This window comes from Sylvia atricapilla, chromosome 6 (assembly GCF_009819655.1).
Source record: "Sylvia atricapilla isolate bSylAtr1 chromosome 6, bSylAtr1.pri, whole genome shotgun sequence".
Classification (NCBI taxonomy): Eukaryota; Metazoa; Chordata; class Aves; order Passeriformes; family Sylviidae; genus Sylvia; species Sylvia atricapilla.
Window position 1 is genome coordinate 56,304,862 of NC_089145.1, and position 13,832 is coordinate 56,318,693.

Here is a 13,832-nt window from a genome sequence, read left to right on the forward strand (position 1 = left end):
TCCAGTATGAATCAGAGGGAACACATGCTTGTTTAGTCAAGTAAAGACATATTAATGTAGAAATCCTGCAGCCATCACTAAATCACTGTGGCTGGAAGCAACGACTTTTACTTTGACCAGCTTTCATCTGTCATACTTCTGTGAAGCTTCTGTAATGTCCACAGTTTAGGTGTGAAATTTCTAAGTGTGAAATCCACTCCCTTTTAGCCATCTTCTTAAGTCAATTTGCATACAGGAGACCCATAATTCGAAGACTTTTCTATCTCTACTTACTGCTCCTACAAGCTTCCCCTGAAGAAGAGTCACTTTGTCACAATTGATTTCCTAACTGTATTTTATCTGGTCCTACCATTTCTGTAACTTCCATGTGTTTCATTAAGCCTTCCCTATAAAATAATTCCACACATATATAATCAAACTCATTTGCCAGCTTTATAGATTAGAACCAGACACATGTAAAATGCTTTAGACAACTAACAATGGAAATGACACGCACTGGTGATATGAAATGACGTATTTAAAGAAAGGTTTTTTGGGGGTTTTTTTGTCGTGTGAGTTCCAAAACGTTATCAATAGAATAGAAGGTCTCTTTCCCCGTCGGTGCTGCATGGCTGCTGAGCGTGCCGGTGTAAGGGAGCCGTGGCACCCCGCCATAGAAACACTAAGTCCTTTTAAAGCACAGAGGGAAACCTGCAGTGGACGGGGGTTTCGGCGTTTCTAGCAACAAAGGAATCGGGAAGAGGTACTGAAAGAAAGAAATCCATCCAACACTGCCCAGCTGGGAGAGGTTCCGCGTTCTCCGAGCATGCAGGCGCTTCCCCCCCCGGCCCTCCCCCGGTGCGCGCTGTCTCCGCGGGCACCGTGCGCCCGGCTGCGCGCCGCTGACGCGATGCCGGTGGCCGCCCGCAGCGCACCGCGCCGGGTCCCGGCCGAACCGCGTCCCCGCAGAGACAGTTTATTATTCTTTGGACGCAGGCAGCGGTGTCGATGTTTGCAAAAACAGCCGCCGAGTGCAACGAGAGAGCAAAAGCGGGTTGTGCAGAGCCCCTCCTGGCCAGCACGGGCACCGGCGTGGCCGCGGGGCCGGGCGGGGAGCGGGCAACTTCGGGATCGCGGGCGGGAGAAGGCGAGCTTCGGGGGGTTTGGTTTTGTTTTCCTCACAGTGAAATGAATTCTCGCCTTATTTGCATGAACTGAAGTTGTTTAGAGTAATTTGCCTGTTAACAGTGTTATGCAAATGTTAGCTAGCTATTTAAAGGGGAAATAGAAGAAAAAAAAAAAAGAAAAAAAAAAAAGAAAAAAAGCTTGTGTGTTCTCACAACGCCGGGGAAATCCTATGTCCCTTTGCATTAGTGAGATGAGATCACAGCGATTACTCACCTGCCTGGCCTCTCCTACACCCTTGAGCAATGCACAGCACTATCTTTCCCAGCCCAACCTTAAACACTTGGCAAACATGGCTGGTTTAAACAAATCAAAAGTGGAAGAGCTCCTGATGCAGTCACAGCCTTACAAAAACTGTGTCATTCTGTCACTGGGATCACTGAAAGAGAAACACGAAATCGGATATTAAGGCGGGATCCCCCATTTGCCTCAGCAGCCGGAGCGCACGGGAATCCCACCGACAGTCGCGGTGGCAGAAAGCCGCGCAGCCGTCACGGAAGCAAAGCGGGGCGAACCGCGGGTTTACAAAATCCCGAAAGCGAGACATCTGAACTTAGAAAGCGCAGTCAGGGAAAAAAAAAAACAAAAAAAAACAAAAAAAAAAACCAACCAACCAACCAAACAAAAAACCCCCACCACCCACCACCAGCAGGACTGTGCATGCGCGCCCTGGCCGCGGTGCCGCGGCGGGGGGCCGGCAGCGCGGCCAGGGAGGAGGCTGAGGGCGCGATCTGGCGTTCAAGTTTCCAAACATAGCCGGCAGCGCGGGCTGCCCGCGCCCCGCCGCGCTCCAGCTGCGGCCGCGCCGGGGAGGGCGCGGGCAGCGCGCCGGGCATGCGCGCCCCGCGCAACAAGTGGGCTCCGCGCCGGCGGCCGGGGGGAGGGGAGCGGGGCGCGGGCGCTCGGCGGTGACGCGGGGCCCCGCCCGGGTGCAGCCGAGCCGGGAGCACGGCGCGGAGAAGGGGAGGGGCGTCGCGGCGCGGGGGGAGCGCGGCGCGGCGGAGGGGGCGCGCAGCCACACGCGGCGGCGCGCAGCACCCCGCGCTCGGACTGCGAGCAGCGGCGAGGATGTGAGTGAGGAGCAGGCGGCGCCGCTCGCCACGCTGCTGCCGCCGCCGCCGCTGCCGCTGCCGGACTGCCGCGGCTCCGCCGGCGCTCAGGGAAGCCGCCGCTGCCGGGACCGAAGAGCTCCGTGCGGGTGCCCCTGTCTTGCTCACGGCGGTGGATCAGCACGTACCGAACTGCAAGCTCACGAGGCAGCCGTGGCGGGTGGAAGGTGACCCCCCCATCTTCCTCCGTGCACCTCCGCCTCCTCCCGGAGGAGGAGCAGCAGCAAGCGGAGAGCTAGAGAGCGCAGGGAAACAGAAGCGGCTAGAAGGCGACCCCCACCCAGCCAGCCCCCCGGAGGAGCAGTGGAAGCGTTCCCCACCCCACCGGGGCAGCAGCGGCTGGACCAGGTAGAAGAAGCCCTCCCGGCTGCAGGAGCGACCTAAAAGCGGACGATCCCCCTTGCTGAAACGGGCAACAGGATCAGGTACGGAGAGCCGCCCCCCCTGCAGCCCGGGGGGGAAGACTGAACCGGCCCCTACCCCGGCGGCAGCGGCAGCAACTCCCCAGCCAGCAGCACCATGTCCGCCGCGCAGGTGTCCTCGTCGCGGAGGCAGTCATGCTACCTCTGCGATCTGCCCCGCATGCCCTGGGCCATGATCTGGGACTTCACGGAGCCCGTCTGCCGGGGCTGCGTTAATTACGAGGGCGCCGACCGCATCGAGTTCGTGATCGAGACGGCCCGGCAGTTGAAGCGGGCGCACGGCTGCTTCCAGGACGGTCGTTCCCCGGGCCCCCCGCCGCCGGTCGGCGTGAAGGCAGTGACGCTCTCCGCCAAAGAAGCGGCGGCGGCGGCAGCCCAGCAGCAGCTCAACCATGTGGATGCCACCTCCAAGGCGGCCTCGGCGGGGCTGACCCAGTCCAGCCTGGACCGCTACGGGCTCAGCGCCGCCGCGGCGGAGCAGCGCAGCCGCTTCGAGTACCCGCCGCCGCCGGGCAGCCTGGGCAGCAGCCATGGCGCCCGCCTGCCCAACGGGCTGGGGGGGCCCAATGGCTTCCCCAAGCCGCCTGAGGACGGGCCGCCCGAGCTGAACCGGCAGAGCCCCAACTCCTCCTCCTCCTCTTCCTCCTCCCGTCGCGGGGCGCACGGGGGGCTCGTGTCCGGCCTGCCCCCGGGGGCCGCCGGCGCTCAGATGAACGTGCCCCCCAACCTGCTGCCGCAGACGCTGCTGAACGGCCCCGCCGCCTCCGGCGTGGCGCTGCCTCCGCCGCACGGGGGCCTGAGCGGCCGCGGCGGCGGGGGTCCCCCCGCTCCCTCCGCCTCTTCCCAAGGGGGCACCTGCGGCGGCGGTGCCGGGGGAGGCGGCGGCTCGTCCTCCGAGGCCTGCGGCAAGCGGCCGGGCTCGGTGTCCAGCAGTGACCAAGAGCGGGAGCTGAAGGAGAAGCAGCGCAACGCGGAGGCGCTGGCCGAGCTCAGCGAGAGTTTGCGGAATCGGGCCGAGGAGTGGGCCAGCAAGCCCAAGATCGTGCGGGACACGCTGCTCACTCTGGCCGGCTGCACCCCCTACGAGGTGCGCTTCAAGAAGGATCACGCCTTGCTGGGCCGCGTCTTCGCCTTCGACGCCGTCTCCAAGCCGGGCATGGACTATGAGCTGAAGCTCTTCATCGAGTACCCCAGCGGCTCCGGCACAGTCTTCTCCAGCGCCTCCGGCGTGGCCAAGCAGATGTACCAGGACTGTATGAAGGACTTCGGCCGCGGCCTCTCCTCGGGCTTCAAGTACCTGGAGTACGAGAAGAAGCACGGCTCCGGCGACTGGCGGCTCCTGGGGGACCTGCTGCCCGAGTCCGTGCGCTTCTTCAAGGAGCTGGTGGGCGCCGACATGCTGCCGCAGCCCTACCTGGACGCCAGCTGCCCCATGCTGCCCACGGCGCTGGTGAGTCTCCCGCGGCCCGGGGCCGGCGGGGCGCAGGGCACGGCCGCCGCCTCTAGGGGACCTGGCGGCGGCGGCGGCGGCGGCGGCGGCGGGGCGATGCGCAAGAGGAAAGCCTCTCCGGAGCCCTCGGACTCGGCCGAGGGGGCTCTGAAGCTCAGCGACGAGCAGCAGCGGCAGCAGTGGATGGCCAGCCAGAGCGAAGCGCTCAAGCTCACCATGTCGGCCGGGGGCTTCGGGGCGGTGCACGGCGGGGGACCCCCGCCGCCGCCGCCCCTCGGGCCTCACTCCAACCGGACCACGCCACCCGAGTCCGCCCCCCAGAACGGACAGTCCCCCATGGCCGCGCTCATGTCGGTGGCCGACACACTGGGCAATGCCCACTCGCCCAAGGACGGCAGCTCGGTGCACTCCACCACGTCCACCCGCAGGAACAGCAGCAGCCCCGTGTCGCCGGCCTCGGTGCCGGGCCAGCGCCGGCTGGCCTCCCGCAACGGGGACATGAATCTGCAAGTGGCCCCTCCTCCCCCCAGCACCCACCCCGCCATGGACCAAGTGCACCCCCAAAACATTCCGGACTCCCCCATGGCCAACAGTGGGCCCCTGTGCTGCACCATTTGCCACGAACGCTTGGAGGACACCCACTTTGTTCAGTGCCCCTCTGTGCCCAGCCACAAGTTCTGCTTCCCTTGTTCCAGAGAGAGCATCAAGGCCCAAGGGGCGACTGGCGAAGTCTACTGCCCCAGTGGAGAGAAATGCCCCCTAGTCGGTTCCAATGTGCCTTGGGCATTTATGCAGGGCGAGATCGCGACCATTTTAGCTGGGGACGTTAAAGTGAAAAAGGAGAGAGACCCTTGAATAAGAAATCCAATCCCTTCAGACTCCTGAAGATGTAGAATTGTGAATATAACAAACTGCAAAAGTTAGTCTTATGTATAGACATTATTTTCGTCGTATGTTTCTATATTTTGAAACAAAGGTATGTACTCTTCTTCATTTGAAGGATAGAGCTGGTTTTTGTTAAACAGAATATAATATTGTTTGGTTACTACATAATACCTGTTCTCATTTCTTTGGCAGTGTGTTGGCTAGGTACAAAGTTAATAGCCCTTAGCGATTACCTGCTGCTGGTGTGTATTTTTGTAAATGTATGCACTTCTCTGAAAGAAGAAGAAAAACACAAAAGACAAAAAAAATTTTTTTTTTTTTTTGCCAAGGCCAGTGTTGATGCCTAAAAAATTGCTACAAAAATGGTGACAGCTTATGTTTTACAAGCCCTGAGTGTTAGTCTTTCACTTTATTTTTTTTTTGTTTGTTTGTTTGTTTTTGTTTTTTGTTGCAAAACGGTGGGGTGGCTGTGGGGGGAGGGTTTTTTTGTTGCAAGTTTGTAAGGAAAATGTTTCAGTTTGTTTCTATTGATCTGAACGTTTTTAATCTTCATGTGTTTTTTGTTTTTGCTTTTATTGATGCACGGATGCTTTTGAACAGTAGAGCAAAATGCTGTACATGAGAAACATGCTCTGTTTGTCCTTTATACATTTCTGTAGTTAACAGAACACTGTAATGTGCCTTGGAGCTTAGTAAATTGTAATAAATTCAATTGATATTAATACTTCTCGAGTAGCAAGTTTTATTTTTCTCTAAGCTTAGGCAGTATGCGCAAGCCATGTTTCCTTTTTAAAGGTCTCCATTATACCAAGAGTCTGCAGTTCGTTGTGGTAATTGTGGCACTTGTATGTATATTTTCACTTATATGTAGTAAGATGATGATGTTGATGGTGTTATCAAACTTATTTAAATCTTGGCACTGTGCCTATTTACATTTCACCTTTAATGTTGCAGTAACGGTTGCTGACTAAGCATTTTCTATTTACTGTTCCTGCATCTCATTTCCTCCTCCCTTCTCCTCCCCCCCACCAGCTCTCCAGCTGCAAGCTGTTTGCAATACAGGATGCATACATTGCCTGCGCAATTTAATAAGGCTTGAGATTTAAAATGAAACCCTCTTTTCACCAAAAAAAACCAAACCACAAACAGCAAGAACCCAACAAATCCAGCGCCACGTGGTTAATAATTTTAGTTGATTTTAAGAGTGGTTGTCAAAGTTTGACATTGGCCACAGACTCACGGTGAGGCAGGACTGTAGCTGACCAGAGCACAAAAAAGGGTAGCATGAAATAACTGCTACAGTTGGTGTTGCAGCTGGTGGGTTGCTACCTCATTTAGGCACTGGCTTTTCTTAACTTGAATTGATGAACAGTTCAGGGGCTGCATTGTGTTTTCAGGCAAGGAAGCTTCCTTTAAGCGCTGAAGTGAATGCTTTCTTTTTGGCAATGATTATATGTGCTTCTTTGTATAATTAACTATTCTATGTGACACTGGCATTTTCTGGGGATAGGTATTACAGCAGTGTAATACCTGTTAAGTGATCAACAGGCAAAGTAAATACACAGGCCTCATGCTAGCTAGAAAATGCAAACAAACCTAATGTGAACTTTGTCCTTTCCAGTGAGGCAAATGGAGGAATGGGGAAAACCTGAAACAAAACCAGCAGCACTGCAGAAATCCTTTGCAGTTTGACCAGCAGAACATAGAGCTGTTCCAAATGTAACAGGATCATAGGTCATGAGCTCTTAGTTTTGTTGAATAGTAAGGATCCCCACCTGCCAAAGGCCCGTAGTTATATAAAGCAAAGTCTGCATGGCATTTGGTATCTGCTCGGTCTTAATACATACTTGATTTGTATTCCTGGTGGGAAGGATGGTAGAAGCCTTGAGACTGTATGCTTAGTGTGCCTGCAGATCTTTGCTGTCTTGTATAGATACACACTCTGGCTGTTTCATGTGTGCAGGGAGGGGGTGGGGTTTTTTATGTTTTGAGATTTAGTATTTGGCATCACTATATCTGTGATTTCAGACAATGACTTTGTGTGTGTGTGTGTGTGTATATTTTTTTTTTCTGCCAAGTGATATATCAGTGCTTTAAAATCTCCAAACATACTGTTCTTGTGTAATGGATTGAAGAAGTAATGCAGAAAAAGGATGTATTGAGTTAATTGTTAGAGTCAACCTTTATGATTTAATTGTTGGATACAACTTAAATGATTATTAGAGTATAGGTTTTTACTATTTTCAGTTATTTCTAAGCATGCAGTCCTCACACAGCAGTTTATTTTTAAATTGTGAGATAGGGAGACTAACATTGTAAGCTCATGACTGACAGAGAAAAAAATTGTACCCATGGTTGAAATTCAAGTTTAAACTTAAGGAGAAGTAATATTCATGTGTGAATTGCAACTGCCATTAAAAGAGAAGAACTACTGGCTATTCAACATTGAATTATGTCACAGAAGCGTGAATACCCTGATTTATATAAACAGAACCACTCCTGTAGTCTTGAAATCATTCATCAGTTATAGCTAGAAAGAGACCCATTTGGTGGATTTTTAAAATTTCAGGTCATTTTTGAAAAGCTCTTACTTTTTGAAACACAAGCCCACTTATGAGACGAATCAGTTTGACTTTCAGCAGGCAAAGGAAAGGTAAGGTGCAGTAGACATTGGTGGAAAATAAGCTTGAAGTGAATTGTAATACTGCAGTTAATTAAAGTTAACCATAGCTACGGGGCGGTTTTTGTATGGAGGTTTTTTTGTAACCATGTGACCTTTTCTTTTACTCTGGCTCATTAAGCAGCCAGTCTGGGCATATTAGCCAGCATTTCTTTGAACCCACTCCATAGGTTTTTATCTTTCTGAAGATGTCCACAGCTGACAAACAAGTTGCAACCATTTTTCGAGGGGGAAAAGGGAGCTGCCGAGTGAGTCTCACATACAGAGATTCAGCTGATTTCTGTATTTTACAGTAATGCTCCCATCCCCCATGCTTGCCAGTTATTTAAGGTACAGCCCAATGTTTGCTTGAATAAATGGTGTAAGTTAATTTATTTGTCCAGGTGGTCATTTATTGTGCTTTCATTCCTTCTTGTAATGGGGAAGTATTTAAATGGTTTATTTTCCCAGGGAGGGTTGTTGTGTTTTGCTTTTTTTTTTTTTTTTTTTTTTTTTCCCCAGTGAGATTATCCTTGACATTTCTTTTAATAGCTTTGTAGCCTATTTTCTTAGAAATGGGTTAGAACATGTGTGTCACTGGATGTTTGTTTTTTAAGCATTGGCAGCTGTGTGTGAGTTGGAGATAGACATGTTTGTGCAGTGAAGAGCTGCTATGTCCATTTGGGGGAAATACTACAGTTCTAACAGGAGCTTGAGTTTACCAATGGTAACTGGTGTAATTTAATACAAACCTTGTTATCTTTTTTATTTGCTTAGCAATGTTGTGCATATGAGCATGCTCGCCTCCCCGAGCTAGTCAGGACTAACATTGTTTTGAAACTGCCATGTCTTCAAACAGGCTGGCTGCCAGCACAGCTTTGCAGAGCTGCAGCAGCCACTGGAAAGAGGGTTCTCTGCTTCTTTATGTGTCTTGTGAGCTGAGATTTTCTTCCCCTCAAGGGAAAGGGCTTTGTCTTCAGAGCTCTCAGGTTCCCAGCTTACTATGCAGTAGTTGCCTTGCAGCTTCCCTTCCCTTTTCCCTGGGTCTTGCTCTCTTTTTTTTTTTTTTTTTTGGTATGCAGTCATTCTCCATTCATTGTAGGATGGATTGTGTTGTGCATTAGCAGCCTCTTTCTCTGCCAGAGTGACACATCCTGTAGATCTGCAGCAGAGTACTGAACTGTCACTGTAGTGCTGACTCTTGCAAGGCTATTCCTGAAGCAGAGCAGCTTCCCCCTTGGCGTTCAGCCATCAGAATCCATTACAGCACACATTTTCTACCCAAAACACAGCTCTGTACCTACAGAGTTGTCCTCACAGCCATCCCCCCGAAGATGTAGCGGCCATGGTTATACCTTCCTGCACAGAAACACGCACTGCTGGGTTTATCTTCAAAGTGTCTGAAAAGCATGTAAGCCTTTGTTGTTTCAGCCCCTGCCTTAAAACCTCTAACGCAGTTTGGGAAGGGGGATGCCTCTGCTGATAGGGTGATATGAAAAGAACAGCATACAAGGTCTTTTCCCAGATGTATGTCTTAAAAGAAGAATTAGGCATGTGTGCACTGACTAAGGCTACCACAGGGCTCCTCTGATGAGCCAGACAAACATTTGCCTCCACGTCTTTGCCACAGGGCAGCCCAGACCCACGCTGCTACCCCTGACTGGGAGGCCCTGCAGGGATCCAGTTCTTCCCCCTGGGAATGGACTTGCCTAACTCCATGAGAAGAAATATGGGAGATTACATGTCATTTCAAGTTTCTGACAGCAAACCCACTCCCTTTGAGCCATTCAGGGAACTGCAGCATGAACAGCAGAAGGGAGCAGTTAGACATGTGAATGGGAAGGGGAGGATGCTCACCAAAAGTCTGTCTGGCCAGTAGAGTCTGTGACTGGTTGGACTGGCTGAGCTACTTGGGGCTAGGTAGGTTCAAGATTCCAAGATCTGACTGCCTGGCTGGATGCAATGAACCATGCTGGCAGAAGTCTGCATTGCCGAGAGTGGAGGCAGCTCCCCTGAAGTGTGCTGTCTCCCCCTTCACTGACACAGCCACACAACCCGGCCTGTTTGCGGCTTGAGACTGCATTCTCCTCGCTGCCGTGTGCCTTGCCTTCCCGAAGCGCCCTTGTAAGGTTTTTAGGAGGCGGTGGGAGCAGGGCTGGAGGTGAGGAAGGTCAAGCTTCTTAGGTTTCAGCTGATTTGGCATCCGCTCACAGCCCTCCCCGCCCCGCACCCTCCTCCGTAGCCCTGAGCGGCCACATGCACTCGCTGCTGCTTTTATGACCCTTTGCAAAGAAACCTTTAAGATGTGAACTGCTGCAAATAGCAATTTATTTTCAGGAAAGCGCCCCCTTCCTACACGATCATCTTTAACAGCGAGAAGACTCTGGTTTTCTGCCGTCCCCAAAGACCCTATAATGGAGAGCTGAGCCTTTCTCTCTGGCTGGCTCTGCTCTCCCGGCAGTACTGGGTGTGCCAGGCCACCCGTTCGCTCAAGTCTGCTTCGCTGGGGTATCTTTCTCTCTCTCTTTTTTTTTTTTGGCCAGCGAAAAGGCCTTTTACTTTGTTTAGGGAGTGGAGGCTGAGCCTGGCAACTCCACCGCAGCGCGCAGCGGCTTGGCACCGCTGCGGCACGGCAGCTTAGGCAGGGACTGAACCGAACTGAACCAAACCGGGCTGGGCTGGGGAGGGTCGCCAGGGCATGCCGCTGGGTTGGGCCGACCTAGACAGCCATGTGATTCCCTGCCTGCCCTCCTGCCTGCCCGCCTCTGCGCAGGGGATGGGAATGGGGACATGGAACATGTCTGTGCAGCTTCAAGCAGCCGAGCAGAATTCCCCACTGTCATCATCCTCCTCCCCTCCCTCCCTGCAGGCTGCCAGAGGGGAGGGCTGATTACAGCTCCGCTATTGTTCAAGTAACCTACAAATGGATTTGCATGGAGGCAGGTTGGGAGGGGCAGAGGGTGGGATTTATTAGCAGCAGCTAAATTCGTCGGGATTACTATTAGACTGAGAGCTTCTCAATGGGAATGATCCCTGGGTGAGCGATGGGGTAGAGGGGAGGGACTGGAAAGCTCCTTTTCTGCAAATAGGTGAAGGGGTGGCTGGCTCCAGCCGAGTAGGAGAGGCAGGCAGGGTGCAGCTGGCTGGGGACGGCGCTTCACCTCGGTTTAAACTGTAACCCTCTATTCCAAGCACGCAGCTCCTGGCAGCGCCGCTCATACCAAAGCCTTGACTCAGGGTTATCTGCATGCTGGGTAATAAGCAGCGTCACCAGAGGAATGTGCAGAGAAAGCAGCCATGCTGCTGCAAGCCTCCGCTCGCTCCTCGGGCAAACCACAGATTTTGCTGCTGCTTCTGGGCTGCCAAACTGGCGAGGCATAGGGGGCTTCTCCAGGGGGGACAGCCCCGAGTCGGTTTGACACCAGAACAGCGTTTTGCCCTTCTTTTAGGCAAGCGCTTTTTATGCAAAGCTGCCAGGGACTTTGCTGACCATATTTGAGAACTGCGCCTAGGAAAGGGTGAAGCTACTCCTCAAGTTACCACATTGAGTTTATCAATTTTCCAGATGGGTAATCTCAAGCCTTTGAGCCAGGGTCACACAGCAAACGCCTGTCAGAACAAGGGGGACCACAGCCATTGGTTACTGCCCCAAATGCCAGTCTCCTTTCCTCTGGAATAAACGCGTGTTGTTACAACAACTGTGCTACTGAACTGAAAAGCGCCTGTGTGACACAGGTGCTCGGGAACAACAGCGTTCAGTGCCAGGCCGGTTGCCTGTAGCGAGCGTACGTCCTTCACTCTGATAGCTCCAAGGCTGGAGGCTGTTGCTGTTCTTGCTGATGCAACATAGAGAGGGCTGGGGTGAAGGAGAGTGCATACCTGTGTGTCAGAGGTAGGAGCTCCCCTTTGGCTATGATGGAAAGCACACCACATCCAAATCAAAGACAGGACGGGGTTGCTTTGAATTGCTGTATTCCGGATTATCTAAGGCAATCTTACTCTTCACTGCACACATCATGGCAACAAGAGGCGAGATCATAGCGTAGCTCAGGTTTTCATTTGAACATGTCCAGACTGGCACACGGTTGGAGTAAGGACAATACACTTTTGTAGGGTTGATGTATGTAAGAGCTAGGGGCAGAATTAAGGAGGGAGTGGGAAGCCTGAATATCTGGTCTGCTACTGGAAAATATAGGCCACTGACTCGTAGATGTTGAAAGTTTATTTGATCTAGCTTGATATGCTAGACATTTTCTCTTAGAACTCCCTCAGTGTCTATAACTGATTTCTGTAAAATAAAAAGACAGTATAAAACATTTGAGATTACAACAACTGAAAGAGCTCTTGTCTTCCTGCAGCAGTAAATTGTGGAGTATTTTTAATTACTTGCTTGAGTATTGTTGATGTTCCTGACTCCCTGTTATATGTAAAGATAACTCCTCCCTGAAGAATTCAGACTGCATTGATAAGAAGGGCCAGTTGGCACATTTATTGTATCCCATCTCCTGCAATGAAAGATTATGCTATGTATCTTATCAAAAAGATGCAGCCTTTCAAGAGCTGTACCTTGCTAAGTGCACATACTCATACTTATTTTTGGCAAACATTTACTGTGGTTTTGAATGGTTCTCTGACCCCAAGCGCCAGCTCTTCACCCTCCCTTCCAGCAGTCACCTTTTCTGTTCTGCAATTGTACTCATTCAGCTGTGCTCACTGCATCATTCCTGCTGGAGGGGAGGCAGCAAGAGGTGCAGGCAGCAAGGACAGGATCAGCTGTGTGATCTGGGGATATCTGGTCACATTGTGCTAACGAGGACCCGTGGCCTCGGATAGATTCATTAGTCAGCAGCCTTGATAGGGTGTCTAGTGCCCTGTGTGACAGTTAAATACCAGGAAGCAATGCAGAAATTCTCATGCTCTTTTGTACCTGTCTTTCCTCATGCTAGAACTGATGACAGCATTTCTTGAGAACTGCACTGCACATGCTTAATACAAAGAGCAGCTCCTTTCAGGTTTTTGCGTGATTAGTTGCAGGTCTCTGCATAGATCTTCCGTGTTCTGATGGCTGGATTTTTACAGTACATATTTTGCAAGTTACAGCTTGAAGCTTCCTCCTTGCAGAATATTCTGTCATTTTAAGGAACCCCACCCTGCTCTCCCTTGAAGATGTGCAATCCTAGGCTGTGTTTGAGCATGCCTGGGAAGGCAGGTGCAGCCTGGCTGGATCCTCAACATTGCCTGCAAATAAACACTGTTTAAACAAATTGGACTAAAAAGAACATTTAAGATTCAGGTAATAATCAGGACAGGTTTTGCACTATAGTCTCCATTCTGTGCTTTTCCCATCCCCTCTCCCTCTGAGTTATAACCTAGAATATATGACACGATCAGGTTGCTATGGAAACCATTTACAACAGAAACTATATAACGATAGAAGTTGTTAATACCACCTTTGTTGAAAACAACAACATCAGGTTAAAGTCACTTTAAAACCCCCTAGATTTCTGTTGCTGTAAAGGAGGACTTAAGTAAAATTAAAGATTTATTTTCTAATATTTTAAGGAAAATAATCCTTCCAGCATAAAACATGTAAATGCAGTTGTATTCTTCTTCATTTGACCAGCACATGCATAGCTGTCAGATATGTCCTCCAGCTCAGAAAAGATGGAAGATGCTTAAAGCCAGTAAAATTCTTCAAACCTTAGAAGCAAGGGATCAGATTAGAGCAAGGTTATTTCCCTGCTTGAAGCAGGCCCTTCATGCTCGTATCTTGGTCTGAGTCTGTGGGAACTGTAGGCTGGCACCTGCTCCAAACCATTCCTTCCTCAGATGAGCTTTGTAGAGTTCCCTGATTCCTTCCCAGCGCTCTGAGAGTCACCATATTTTATATTACTTGCTGCAAGCATTTAAGGCATCAGTCCTTGGCAGCACACACATCCTTACTCTTAGGGTCTTGTCCAAACTAAGTTCTGCACTTTGATGGGGACCCATCCTACCACACAGACTTTCTCAGTGATGTTCTGTTTCAGGGAAGTAGAGTCTGGGTACTGATACACCAACTTTCTTTGATGCTCAAAGATGTCTAGGTATGGATAGCTCTTTTACTAAGCTTCTTAAGCCTTTTTGGCTGTTGTTCCTTAAGG

The 13,832-nt window shown here is 51.1% G+C and overlaps 1 protein-coding gene and 1 long non-coding RNA gene across 2 annotated transcripts; one reads left to right on the plus strand and one right to left on the minus strand.

Moving 5' to 3' along the window:
• Positions 1 to 410: 410 nt before the first annotated feature.
• Positions 411 to 1,758, minus strand: LOC136363238 (uncharacterized). The gene is made up of 2 exons (XR_010743945.1): positions 1,381 to 1,758; positions 411 to 1,217 (listed from the first exon to the last, which is right to left on the minus strand). It is a non-coding gene; the product is annotated as an uncharacterized lncRNA (long non-coding RNA).
• Positions 1,759 to 2,214: 456 nt separating this feature from the next.
• IRF2BPL (interferon regulatory factor 2 binding protein like) lies at positions 2,215 to 5,754 on the plus strand. The gene has a single exon (XM_066322002.1). It carries the CDS (start codon positions 2,793 to 2,795, stop codon positions 4,998 to 5,000), a length of 2,208 nt encoding a protein of 735 aa, XP_066178099.1. The 5' UTR covers positions 2,215 to 2,792; the 3' UTR covers positions 5,001 to 5,754.
• Positions 5,755 to 13,832: the final 8,078 nt, after the last annotated feature.